Source organism: Calidris pugnax, unplaced genomic scaffold, assembly GCF_001431845.1.
Source record: "Calidris pugnax isolate Ruff unplaced genomic scaffold, ASM143184v1 scaffold102, whole genome shotgun sequence".
In the NCBI taxonomy this organism is placed as follows: Eukaryota; Metazoa; Chordata; class Aves; order Charadriiformes; family Scolopacidae; genus Calidris; species Calidris pugnax.
Window position 1 is genome coordinate 4843949 of NW_015090846.1, and position 13175 is coordinate 4857123.

A 13175-nucleotide genomic window follows, 5' to 3' on the forward strand; every position below is an offset into this window, starting at 1 on the left:
GTTGCTCGGGCCTCGGGGGGGGGTTCCCCGGGGGGGTCTCGGGGCTCCAGGACCCCGCTGGTGCTGCGGGAACCGGGCCGGGGCCGTGGGGCGGTGGGTCTCGGCGGGGGTGCACACACACACACACACTCACACACCGGGTGTGCACACACACACACTGGGTGTGCACACACACACGCACACACGGTGCTGCTCACGCCTGTGCTCCCGCCCAGTGCGTTAGGAAAAGGTGATGGTTTTTAGATGAAGCGTCAATTTCTGTTAAAAGCAAGATGGTGGTGCCATCCTGCTGTGGGGAGGAGGGAGAAGTTACTCCCTTCGCTTCTTTATAATGTTTTTTATTACTCAAACTCAGGCAGTGCTTCTGATCACCGTTCTGTTCCTTGCTCTTGGGGCGTTTTGCTCCCCGTGGCAGTTTCTCTCCTCTCACACGTTACGGGTCCGGTGGGTGTCCGGGCTCTGCCGTGCTGGACCTGCAGGTTGTCACTGACAGACTTGGCAGTGGCACCTCGTTAAACAAACACACACCCGCACTCAGGTGAATGTCACGGGTTAAAATCATCCTTCAGGTCGGCTCTGGCAAAAACAACATTTGGGATCTGGTATGAGCTGACAGAGTCCTTTTCAATGTAATTAATTCTGCTGCCGGTTGAAACTGAGAACAGTCTGAAAACAAGGGCAGGCATTAATAAGTTTAATTACATGTCCTTTGTGTTGCTCAGCCAAGGTGTTGCGTTAGCGAGGGTAACGTGTGACACCAGTTTTCCATGGGGAATGGGGTGAGGGGTGTTTCCCAGCGCCCTGCCGCCCGCCCGGAGAGCCCCCAAGGCTGCAGAGCATCCCCCTTGCTCCAGCCCACCACCGGGGCAGAGACCAGCAGCTGGTGCTGGGAAACCTGCCGGAGAAAGTTGGGGTTGGGAGAAGGTGGAGAGGGATGTGCTATGTGGTGAGACTTCATCCACACGTCCTCTCCTCCAGGAAAGCAAACATTCTCTCATCTTCTGGGAGCGCGCGAGTTCGCTTGTGCTCTTGGTCCTGGTTATTCCCATAACATCACTTTTGTATTTATTTGTTGAATCGAAGCAGGATGAGGCACTGGGGAGGAATGGATGAGAATTCCCAGCAGTGGTCAGGAGGTCAGTGGGAAGTCAGCACCCCCAGGCCGGGGGGCGGGGGGGTCACACAGGCGATGCTGACGAGGGCTTATGGGGAGCTGCTGTGCAGGAGAGCTTCGTTTGCATCAGCTGTGGGATGAAATGCAGCTGTTGGACCAGTTTGGGCTCCGCAGAAGTCCCAGTTGGTGACCAGCAGCAGCGAGGTGGGATGTCCTGCCCCCCAGTTTTGCTGCCCCCTGGGTAGAAGCTGGCAGGGGGTGGGCTGTGATTTGCTCCCATCTGCCGCCGCTAAAATCCTTCTCCAGACCCATGTCGCAGATCAGTTTGGTGGAGTTGCCCACTTTGTTCTCAGTCATAACAGAACCTAATCCCCGGGCTGGAGGCAGATTTAAATTCTGTCTACGCTGCACGTGGATCCCATGGTCTCTTCCGCCGTGTTTGTGCGTGCAGGACCCCCTGCAGCCCACGTGTGCTGGGTGAGGGCTGCCCCAAAAACCCTCCTCCCAGCTGGTCTGAGGAAGGAGCTGCCAGCCCTTGAGAAGCTGCGTGTGGGGAGTGTTTCCTGGCCAGGGGACGTGTCACAGAGCCAAACCTGTAATTGGGGAGGTCAGATCCCTCTCCCCATGGGGAGGCATTCACGTTGCAAAGGCCAACTCTGCAGCTGGTATTGATGGGACATCTTCAGCTTAGTGCCTGGGCTTCCTTCAGAGTTCCCCAATCTGCTTGTGCTCTCAGAGTGGAGCAGTAGGAGACTTAGGAAAGGCTCTTGGTTTTTTTTTTCCTCCTGTTTCAGTGTTGTGCTTTGTGCCCGTTCCATCCCTCTGCAGGTCCCCAGCCAGGTGCCCTGCTTGTTTCTGTCTCTCAAAAGCATCAGGAAAACTTTCATCATGAAACCACAGAAGCAGCAGTGGGTGGTTTCGGGCAGGTGAGGTTCTGAAATGAAAACCGATGTGGTTGCCCCTTTGAGGGCTTGTCTTCACAAGAAAGCAGGTCTGGAATAAGAGTGTATGAGTTGAACACACGAGACTTATTCCACAATAATTCTGTGGACAGGCTATAATTTTTTCCCTTCCTTGTAGCCCCGGCAGAGTATCTTTGTTCTTGAGAGAACATCGGCGGTCCCTCCCGTCACCCTGTAGAGCTGGGGTCTCCGCTGCTGAGGGATGGATGGGTGCCATCTCCAGTGCTCAAAACCCAGCCCTGAAGTTTCAGGAGCTTCTCTCTTTCTGTCCACCAAGCCATCGCCACAGTCCGTGAGGTCCCGGGCAGGTTTGGTGTGTGTGCTGTCACAGCCCAGTCATTCTGGATGTCCCTAATTCTTTTTGGCTGCCTGCGAAGGAAGGAGGCAGAGGGGGATCGCATCTCTTCACATGGTAATTGTGAAGGGAAAAATTTATGACTTTTATTATTTAGAACAACAATCCCCTCTCATCGCTGTTGGGCAGTAAACCTCTTCCTTTAATAACCAGAGACCGGCTGCCTCTCTGTAGGACTCTCCAGGTCAGTGCCGGTAGCAGTAATGTTATTTCTCTTTAGAACTAATGTGGTCTTTTATGAGATTTTTTTTTTCTTCCCCCCTTCATTTCAACTGAACTTTAGGCAAGTAGAAAGGGATTAAAATAAGGCCCATGGCAAAAGGAACCGAATGTGCTGTTTGGAAGGAGGTTTTCCTGCTGTGAGATGTCTCTGGGCAGCCGGCCGTTCCCACCATATTAAAGCAGAGGTGCAGGAACTGAATTTGGTCAGCTCTCCTGGGCTGGGACGGGACCTGGAATAACAGGGAGTTATTGCAGCGGGAGATTGGATGGTCCCACAGGCAGCTGTTTGAGAAGTGGTGGCAGAGATGAATTTGAACAGAGGACCCCTGTCATCCCTGTCATCTTGGAAGTGTATGTACACAGTAAGCTCATGGTGTTCCAGGTGAGTTGGGATGTTGGATGGCTCTAGGGTGGCCAAGCCAAGGCAGAGCATGAGTTTGCAGGGACTCTGGAGTCTCTGTCCCCATAAACTCTCTGCCCTTGCTGGGTGGAGGCTGAGGAGGGTCTATCTCCTGCTGATGTGGCTCCTGCCACCCCACCGGCAGTGACGCATCTTTACACTCCTTCAGGGCCACCAGCGTGTTGGGGTCTCCTGGTAGAAAGGTGCTGCCTCCCCGGGGCAAATCCCAGCTGCTGGTGGGGAATCTCAGAGTGGATCTGGAGGGATCTGCACTTCTCCATCAGCAAGTGGATTTGTTGGGGTTTTTTTTAGCACTTGCCAGCCCTCGCCCAGTAAATTGTCTGTGGACGAAGCTCTCCAGGTCCTTTATGGCCTGATGCAGTACAAGACAGAGACGTTAGCGCTCCGAGGGCTTCACTGTAACACACACGTGGCAGGTTTATGCCCTCCCTGCCCAAACTGGGGAAAAGCTGAGCCGTCCATTGGGTATGAAGAGTGCCCTCGCCACCCAAGTCAGGGAAGCAGCTCGTGGGCTTGGCAGGACCTTTTTCTTCTTGTTAATACAAAGGGGGGTCTGTGGGAGCTGCGACAGGGACTCGCAAACATCGTCCAGTAAGTGGACTCCTGCAGCAAATGTCATGTTACTCACCAAAGGACACCAGAAATGCTCTCTCCTCTAGAACAGGGTATTAAAATGAAAGAACTGTGTGTCCTTTGAAGGCTGGTGGTGTATAACTCTCTTTGCACCCCGGGGCAGCCCCCCCCGGCCCGTGCCGGATTGCTGTGGGCTACGTGCCATAGCCTCAGGGCTGGCTGCGGGTGCTGGGGAGGGGATGGGGCCAGTAGCCCCGCGAGGGGGCTCGCTCAGGCAGCACTCAGCCTGCTCTGCCTCTGGCAGAGACATCCCTCATCCCTTCCGCTGAGATTTCAAACCAGAGTCTCTAATTAATGACATCTCCCCTCTTAGCTCCTGATACACAGGCAGATGCTGGGCCTTTTAGGGCTGGTTGGAGACCTGGAGCGCTCCCTCCGAGCGTGGCAGCTGGTGAGGAATGGTCCTGGGTCGGGTCTGATCAGGGGTAAAGACTCCGTGGGAGAGAGTCCCACCGGGGCAAGAACCTGACAAATAACCTCCTGCCCAAGAAAACTCCCGTTAATTTTAGGATTCCCAGAGGCACACGGCAGAGTATGGAGAGATATAAATACACGTTCGCTGAATCTGGTGAGAACATAATCTGTCCTGAGAAACTCCCCCTTGGTAATTCTTCGTATTCCACATCTGCACTCCCGCCCGTGGCCTTGCAGCTGCAGTAGTTTTATATGAAAAATAGGCTTGTTTTGTTTTAATTTTAACAAAAATTCTTAGGCCAGCAGGAAGCGGTCCTGCTCGGTGATGTGCACGTGCGCATTTCTGTATGTATTTCCTGAGCTGTGGTTTAGTTTATCAATATTTATATTTATCCAAACAAGTATGCAAGCCTCAGCTTGGTTACTTACCTTTTCTCATTTCATCTGTAAAATATGGAAATAAGATTTGCCATAAATGCCTTGATTCTGGGCTTATCGGGGCTTGGTGAGCAGCCTGTATTGTCAGGTCTTGAGCTGCTGGATATTAGTTCTGCACTCAGCATCCAGAGGTAGCTTGATCTGTCTGCCTGTATTAGAGTTAATTTACAGTATCATCCAGAGGAAAAAGTATATGGACCCTTTTCTGTGAAAATAGTGTAAAATTGCCAGAAAGTACTGGGAAACGACTGTGCTCGGTTCCTAAAGATCAATTTATTCACCGTAGAGATAGGGGGTGAATGGGCAGTTTAGAGAATTGCTAATGGGATAGAGAGCCTTGTGCTTCCCAGGCACCGCGCCTGATCCACCACGGGGCTGTCCGACCCAGGCCTTTTAGCATCTGAGGGCTGGTGGTTGGCCCCTAATGTGGTGTCATTGCCTTGTTTTCTGCAGAGCAGAGCCAGTCCCACCAGAGCTGGTCATGGCCATCGGCCTCGGTAGGTGCAGGGAGGTGTCCGGAGGCCGGGCTGTCCCTGCGTGTCCCCAGGCCAGGGAGGAGTGGTGGCCCCAGGCTTTCAGAGCCGTCCATTTAGCGTGCTCAGCTGGAGAACCCAGCTGCTGGCTGATGCCTTATCACCTGGGGCTTCATCCATGGTGTGAATCTTAATGGCAAATCTAGAGCAGCACCTGTTTATCTTCCACCGCTGTTTATCTCCGCGGCTCCTTTGGCTGTCTCCTCCATCCAGCTTGGCGTGTGATTCACTGGGAGCGATGAATTTTGCATGTGCTATTGACATTTCTCTCTGTTTTGGTCAGCTTTATTCTAGAGAACGGCAAAACTCAACAAAACTCAACAGACAAAGCAATCTGAGAGCATACTGGCAGCGTTGTTGTTTCGCTTATGAAAGACCCGTGCTGAGAATATCTCTGAGTCCCCTTCTCTCTGTCCTTCCGTGCCTTTGAAGAAGGCTCATACTCGCTTTGAGGACAGAGGGACACATGGTCTCTTTGGAAGACCCTAAAGTGCTTGCCAGAGGTTTTAAAGGTCAGAGTTACCGGGATCAGAGCTTTTCTGAGCTGGTTGGTGTGGGAACATTTTACACAGTGCAGGCCATAGAGAAGGCAACTGCTCCTTTTGCTCTCAAGTTATTTTCTCCCTTGCCAGTTTATGGTTTTGCTGTGTTTTCCCTGGGAGAACCTAGCTATCTTTCTTTCTTTTTTTTTTTTTTTTTTTTTTTTTTTTTCCTTCCCCTTGAGCTCTCTGGTTTTGCTTTAAGAGTTACAGCACCATTGATTGTATTGGCTGTCTGGAAAATGGTGTGCTGCTTGCTGTCTGTGGGCTCCCTGCTGCTAAATGCTGCCAGTGGGACTCCAGAGCATTTAGATCAATCGATAGGGCTATCATGGCCTTATTTTCCACGCCGTCCCCGTCCCGGGGATGTGTGTAACAACTGGAGAGAGCGCAGGAGCCCTTGGGTTATTGGTTGTGGAGTGTGGACACAGAGACGGGCTGCAGCTGTGGTCCAGCTGTGTGCGTTTTGGTGGGGAGAAGGGGATGGGGGGAGAATGGGATGGCATCTGCCCTGGCAGTGCCAGCTGCTCCTGGGCACACTGAGCAGACACAGGGCTGAGGTTTTAGGGGGTTGTATCGTTAATTTCTCCTCGTTTTCAGGTGAATTCTTTCTGTCGGGAGGGACTGGGTGTTGCAAAACAGCATGGAAAGTAGGATGCTAGTGGATGTCCCACACACCTGCAAACCCAGTCACAGACTCATAGAATGGTTAGAGTTGGAAGGGACCTTAAAGATTGTCTCTTTTCAACCCCCCTGCCCTGGGCAGGGACACCTCCCACCACACCAGGTTGCTCAGAGCCCCGTCCAACCTGGCCTTGAACCCCTCCAGGGATGGGGCAGCCACAGCTTCTCTGGGCAACCTGGGCCAGGCTCTCATCACCCTCACAGTGAAAAGTTTCTTCCTAATATCTATTCTGAATCTACCCTCTTCCACTGATACCGTTACGTTTTTCCTCTAGATCCCATCTAATGCCGAGGCTGAAAGAATCGCGCTCCCACGAGTCTTTGCTCAGTCCCAGTAGTGCTGTTGAGGCTCTGGATCTCAGCATGGAGGAAGAAGTGGTCATCAAGCCCGTCCATAGCAGCATCCTGGGACAAGACTATTGCTTTGAGGTAAGGAGCCCTTCTCTCCATCCCGGGGCCGCTCCTGCTGCGTGATGGGATGGCTGGGTGAGGGCTGGCATCGCGGGCTTCTGCTGCTGGAAAACATTTCTGCTCTGAATTGCGAGACAGGGACCGTTTCATAAGCAGGAAATTACTCCCATCGTTCCAAGGAGGATCATACCCACAACATCAGAGCAGTGAGCTCCTCGCCTCATCACCGTTGTGGCAGCAGAGCCCGCTGCAGGTGCTGAGCTACTCAAGGCTGTTATTCACAGAGCAGAAATTTGTAGTTTCTGTTCATACAGATATCAGAAAGCGCTAATCCCTACTCAGTGTTGACAAAGACGTTGTACGTGGTCACAAAGATAGCCCGCTGTTGTCAGTGGGAGTGTTGAGGACTTTGTCTAGAAAACTGAAGCTTCGCTGCTTGGGTAAATAGAAAAATCTGTGAGTATTTCAAATTTTTTTTTAACATCTGTTGTGGCATGTGGTTAGGTCTGTGCTAGCAGGAGGTGGTAGGACACGTACAAACCAGTCTGTAGTTGGATAATTCAATGTAGCGTGTCTTGGGAATCATTTGTCCTGCATCGTGGATGGCAAAGTATGATTGCTTATGGCAGTGGCTGGATGTAGAACTGGGAAATGGTTTTCTTACAGTAATAAAGTGGTCGATACTTGCGTTTCTGTGGAGAGAAGGGAACCTGCTTGTACTTGGACACAAATAGAGTGTATATCCGTGGTGGGATCGTGCTGTGGGCGGGTGGTGGGACTGCAGGTGGGCAGTAGTGGATGAAGGTGGCTTTGGCAGTGCCCAAGAGGAGTCAGACCAGAGAGATGAAGATACTGTTTTTTTACTTTACTGAAATTAGCACACTCAGAGAGAAATGAGTTAAAAGATCTGTTTCTTAAAATGTCAGCTGGTAATGCAAAAACGGTCTCACAAAAAATAGCCCCAAATATAAACTCCGAAGTGGGCTGAGGTGTAAATTTTCCAGTGCTGCTCATTCTCTGTAGAATTGAGCAAGTGCGGCAGGTCAGGAGGAGAACAGTTTTGTAAATTATATGGCCTCTATTACATTCCACTCAAGGAAGATAAAATGAAGCTAGATGGAAAATAGATGTGACATCCATAATATAAGAGTTGTTTACCAATTCTGTTCGGCGCGCAAGAGCAGAGGAAGGGATATGAACACTACTTGTAGAAAGTTGAGGGAAATTACACAAGTCATGCACTTGTAAGGCGGAAGAAAATTTTATTTTTAAGTGAGGTGGATAAAGAAGAGTCATACAGAAGAACAGAACACGTTAATTGCTGATCTGCAAATCCTGCGGAGGAGAGGAAGAATGCCAGAAAACAAAAGGGACATTGATTTGTGAGGGACGGTTACTCATCAGCAAGCTCCGGCGGGAAGGGCTGAGGTGAGAGCTTAATGGCATATTGTGTTAACACCTTGGTCTCGTATCTCCAGAAAGACTCTTCCAAACACGGAGCGTGGTTGGCACTGAAATGAGTTTGCAGATCTCCCAGGGTCCCTGGGTCGCAGGCAGTGGCCACAGTTCTCCACCGTGTGCCCAGGAATAGCCGGCCGAGGCGAAGGGTTGATGTGTCCTCTGGGCCATGCCTTGTGCCCGAGCAGAGGAGCAGTGTGTGCTGGGACGGGCTGGTGGCTACTGCTGGTTCCCCTGCCAACCCCCCCCAGCATTGGCACAGACAGCCCTGTCACCAGCCTGGAGAAGAAAAGGCTCTGGGGAGACCTTAGAGCCCCTTCCAGTTCCTAAAGGGGGCTACAGGAGAAATGGGGAGGGACTCTTGATCAGGGATTGGAGCCATAGGATGAAGGGAAATGGGTTTAAACTGAAAGAGGGGAGGTTTATATATTAGGAATAAATTCTTTGCTGTGAGGGTGGTGAGAGCCTGGCCCAGGTTGCCCAGAGAAGCTGTGGCTGCCCCATCCCTGGAGGGGTTCAAGGCCGGGTTGGAGGGGACTTGGAGCAACCTGGTCTGGTGGAAGGTGTCCCTGCCAATGAGAGGGGATGGGACTGGATAACCTTTAAGGTCCCTTCCAACCCAAACCATTCTGTGATTCTATGATGAATCTATGGTTCTCCATGTCAGGCGATGGTGAAAGCCAAGCGACAAAGCTGCACGTGCATCTTCTCCTCAGGGCTTGAATGTATCCCTCAGTTATTACTATGTCCTGAGGGTCCCGTATGTGTCCCTCAGTGTTGCTTTACCTGAAAGTAGAGGCAATGCTTGGCACAGGCTGCTGCTGCCTTTTGGTGGAAGCTCAGCAAAGAGCAGTAAAACCTGTGGTGATTGCTGTGGCCTGGAACTGGGAAAGCTGATGGCCAAGAGCCATGGCACTGCTGTCTGTGGGAACGGAACAGAACAGAGGAGTGAGAAGCTCGGCTGGTGTCCTGGGAAAAGAGCCCTGACTAAGAAGTGTCAAGTGAGAAGTTACTGCCAGAGTCATGGAGAGAAGGGGAACCAAGACATTTTCTACACAGTGGAGTGAGAAGGTGCCGTGGGTTGGAAATGGTGCCTTGTCCCTGCACTTTGAGGCTGTTGTGGATCTGTTCTCATGGCAGATCTGTCAGGAATGGCCAAGTTTGCTGTCTCAAATTGAGAAGTGAAGCACTGCTGTTGGTGGGCAGTGCCTGCCTTACACAGTTCTTAGCTACCTTCTCCTTGCAGTGGGGTGGTCGGGCAGTGCCTGGGGGCTGCGTCCATCACCAGCTGGTTGGTGTCTCTTTGCTCTCCCTTGGGATGTCGGTGCTCAGTTGGCTGGGCTGGCTCCGTATGTCCTCTGGGGTCCCTCACCAATGATGACGTGCCTCAGGTCCTCCTCCACCGCGCTGCGGCACCAGCCTGGTGGCTCAGAGGACAAGACGTCAGGGTTTGACGTGGCTGCAGATGGGAGTCGGCCGAAGAGGGCAGGTTCAGGGAGAGAACTGGCAGCGCACCCAAAACGGAGACAAAAGCAAGAGGTGCCAAAGCCATCTGCAGTGGAAAAAACCCAAGTGGCTCGTTTCAGGGAGCTGGCCGGAGGAAGGTGGAATTGTCTCTCTCCTTCAGCTCCACTGACCTGCAGTGGGACGTGCTGGCTCAGCCCCGCTCCCTCCGCCAGGCTCTGATGGGGATGTGCTATGAAACTTGCTTTTTTCCTGACTTGCTGAGTACTTGGCAGTCAGTATTTACCTGTTTTCTTCATTGATTTTTTTTTTTTTTTTTTTTTTTTTTTAAAAAATTTATTCACCATCCTCTTATGGGGATGTGCTATGAAACTTGCTTTTTTCCTGACTTGCTGAGTACTTGGCAGTCAGTATTTACCTGTTTTCTTCATTGATTTTTTTTTTTTTTTTTTTTTTTTAAAAAAGTTACTCAACGTCATCTTCTTTCTCCTTATAAGACCTCCCTGTCAGCACAACCATCTGGTGCCTCTGCATATGCTGCATGTGCTTGATACACAGTGGGCATCTGAGCCCCGTGAAGGAGTCTGGGAGCCCAGAGCGTTCCTGGCTCTGCTGTTTTGGGGTCCTGGTGATGGGGGAGAGGGGACACAAGGGCTCTGTGTCTCTCTTGGCAGACCAAGGGCTCGTCCCGTTGCACGGCTTGTCCCTGGGCTGTGGCAGGACGTAGCGGGGGGACAGGGAGCAGGAGTAAGAAAATCTGCCGCTACTCCAACGCAACAGAAACTGTGTCGCCTCATCCTGGCCTTGCCTGAGCGAGGGAGAATTCAGCGGAGCTAAATTTAGCTCCTCTAAATTTAGTCCAGCTGTGCAAATGTTCGCCATTGCTGGCGTGGCCCTTCAGACACAGGGCTGGCCCCGGCAGCGCTGGTTTGTCCTTCTGCGCTTGGGGATGATGGTTTTTACCAGCCTGAGCCCTCGCTTTTCCTCCCAAAATCTTGGGAACACTTTGAGGGAAGCAGCTTTGGTAGCTCAGCTTTCATCTTCTGTTGTTACTCCAGCGGGATTCCTTCCATTGTCTTTAAGAAACCCAGGCTGTATCTAAGACGTTCTTAAAATGACTGGCTTTAAGGGATCACCCATCCGAGGACTGTGGATAATGAATGTGAATAAGTAACATTTTAGAAATTAATGAGTTCTATTAATTGAGTTTATCCTGTACATTAATAGTATTCTAGCATATCCAAAATCTTGATGGGACCAGAATACTCTCTTTATCAAGATAATTAATATCTCATGAAGATCATTAATGCCGTATGATGTTTAGGCCAGAGCTCAAAGCTGGGATGTTACTGCAGATCTGGGGAAAACCACATTTTTGGTCACACAGGGTAGATAGGACCTGCAGCTCGGTCAGATCAAGAGGGCTTCGTATCTGACACATGAAGATTTCCTTCTTCTCTCACTTGGTTTGACAGTTATAGCTTTTTAAAGTTTTGAGTGATTAGTTAATCAGTAATTTTTTTGGAATTGAATCATAAATTTTACCATGATAATTTAATGATAATATGTTGACTTAAGTGTGGCAAGAAAATATATTAGATATTCAACCCAACAGATAGCTGGTAAAAAACTGACATTTAATTAACAGACTCAGTGGAAGGACAGCTAAATTGCATGTTTATTTATTTGGATACGAATCTTCTAGGCAGCTGTGGGATCCATGTGTGTCACCGGGGAGGACTTGTCTTTAGGAGAGCATCTTTCAACAGCAGTCCAAGAAGCCATAATTCTCTTTTATGGAAGAGTTTCCAAGTTTCCTGTGAAATTCTTTAGATCTGAGAACATTTGCTTTCAAATGCATTTGTACACCAAACTCCCATCAAAACAAAAGAGGGAGAAATGGCCTTTGAGGCAACGGACTAATGGTGTCATTTACTGAAAGGTGTGTTTGACCAATTCCACCTTTATTAACTGATTTCTAAGCAATGGGTGGGGACTGAATTTTGCAGCCCTTAGTCAGGATGTCAGTGGGAGGGTGTTTCCCCCTGTGGGGTACAGAAACCCAGCCATGGATGATTTTGAGTCTTTAGCAGCTGAATTAAATGGACCAAATAAGACAGGGCTCGTGTTCTGAACCTTTAGGCTCTTGTCTGAGGAACGGTTTTGAAGCCTTGGAAATTCACATCACTCGAGTGACCAGGGCACTGTCTGGAGCAATGCTCGTTTGCTGGGCATCTTCCCTGTTACTTCACTAGAAATTCTGTCCTTAAAAACTGTTGTGAAGTGGTACTTCTGGGCTTGTTGTGTTTATAATCCAGTGTTAAGACAGGACGGCACCATGTCAGCAGCGATGCGGCCGTAGGTGTCATTACCAGTCAGATGTGGGGCTGTGCTCGGCTTGAATGCTGCTGCAGGAATTTTTACTGAGAAAAGGATCAAGATCCAAACCAGCCTTACCCTCTGGCAGAGGAAGGCCAGGGATCACATGCGACGGACACAGTCCTCAAGTGATACAGCTCTTGTGCCACCAGAAGTCTGTCTGTGAAGGTTCAGGGACAGAGGTTCACATGAGCATCTGCAGCAGCAAAGAGGAGGTGAAGCAGGCTGGATTTGTAATAGGAAACTTGGAAGAAGCTGGAGGTACACTGAAGTGTGAAGGGATGCTGAGAAGATCATACTGTTGTGCCTACTAATATGGAGTCGTCTTTTCTGGGAAATATAAGATAACTTAAGCTCTGTATAGTTTTACAGGACAGAGGATGAAAGCATGTGAGGACGGGGAGGAGTGTCTGCCTGAAGGAGAGTTTCTGGGATATCAAGGGTTGGAAGATTCCTTGCATCTGCTGTGCAAGGACAGGATAGGCATCTTCTTTTGTCCTGGTTAGCAGATGGCTGTGTTCAAAGGTAGGGATGTGCTCAGCTCATCACTGAGGTTGGCTAATGACAAACCTTAGCAAGAGCTGGCTCCGCTGTAAGAACAGGTTAGGCTTCTGGGAGATACATGAAATTAAAGGAGATTGTGTCTCCCAGAAGCAGATAAGCCAGTGTGCAGTGTGTAAACACAAACACTGTGGGATGATAAAGTGCTCAGAAATAATTCTGCAGCTTGAGACTGGCAGACGTGAAGCTCAAAGAGGAGTTATTTAAAGTCCTAGCCAGGTCCATCTGGCCTGAGGCAGAGATGTACATAAAGAATATTTACTGGGCATCACCAAAAGCAGCGACTGGAAAGAAGGGCAGAGCAGCCATCAGAGGGCTTTATGGGCAGTGCAGAGTCCTGGTACCACGGTCGTGGGCTGTCGGGTTGCCAGCAGGGCCTGGAGGAGACAGCAGGTTGAGAAGTGTGTGAGGAGATGCAGAGAACTATTGACCTTTTAGACCCTGGCTCAGGAACTGGTGCCAGGGAAGCTTGGTGTGGTGGGCAGGAAGAAACGTTCGGTGCCTGTCGTTCTGGGGCTGCTGGGCAGGGGTTGCTTCAGTGGGCTCTCAACAGGGTTGAGTTTCCATGTGGTAGCAGAGATGTGGTA

General features: G+C 50.4%; 1 protein-coding gene across 15 annotated transcripts in view; it reads left to right on the forward strand.

Moving 5' to 3' along the window:
* Nucleotides 1–13175, forward strand: part of DAB2IP (DAB2 interacting protein) — a 202076-nt gene that overhangs the window by 149136 nt on the left and 39765 nt on the right. For all 15 annotated transcript variants that reach the window (XR_001412131.1, XM_014942895.1, XM_014942900.1 and 12 more), the window contains one exon: nt 6591–6744. Coding sequence is in view for 14 of the 15 variants with exons in the window: in XM_014942895.1 (XP_014798381.1) it covers nt 6591–6744 (154 nt within the window). In the remaining variant the exon portion in view is untranslated. The remainder of the gene's footprint in view (nt 1–6590; nt 6745–13175) is intronic.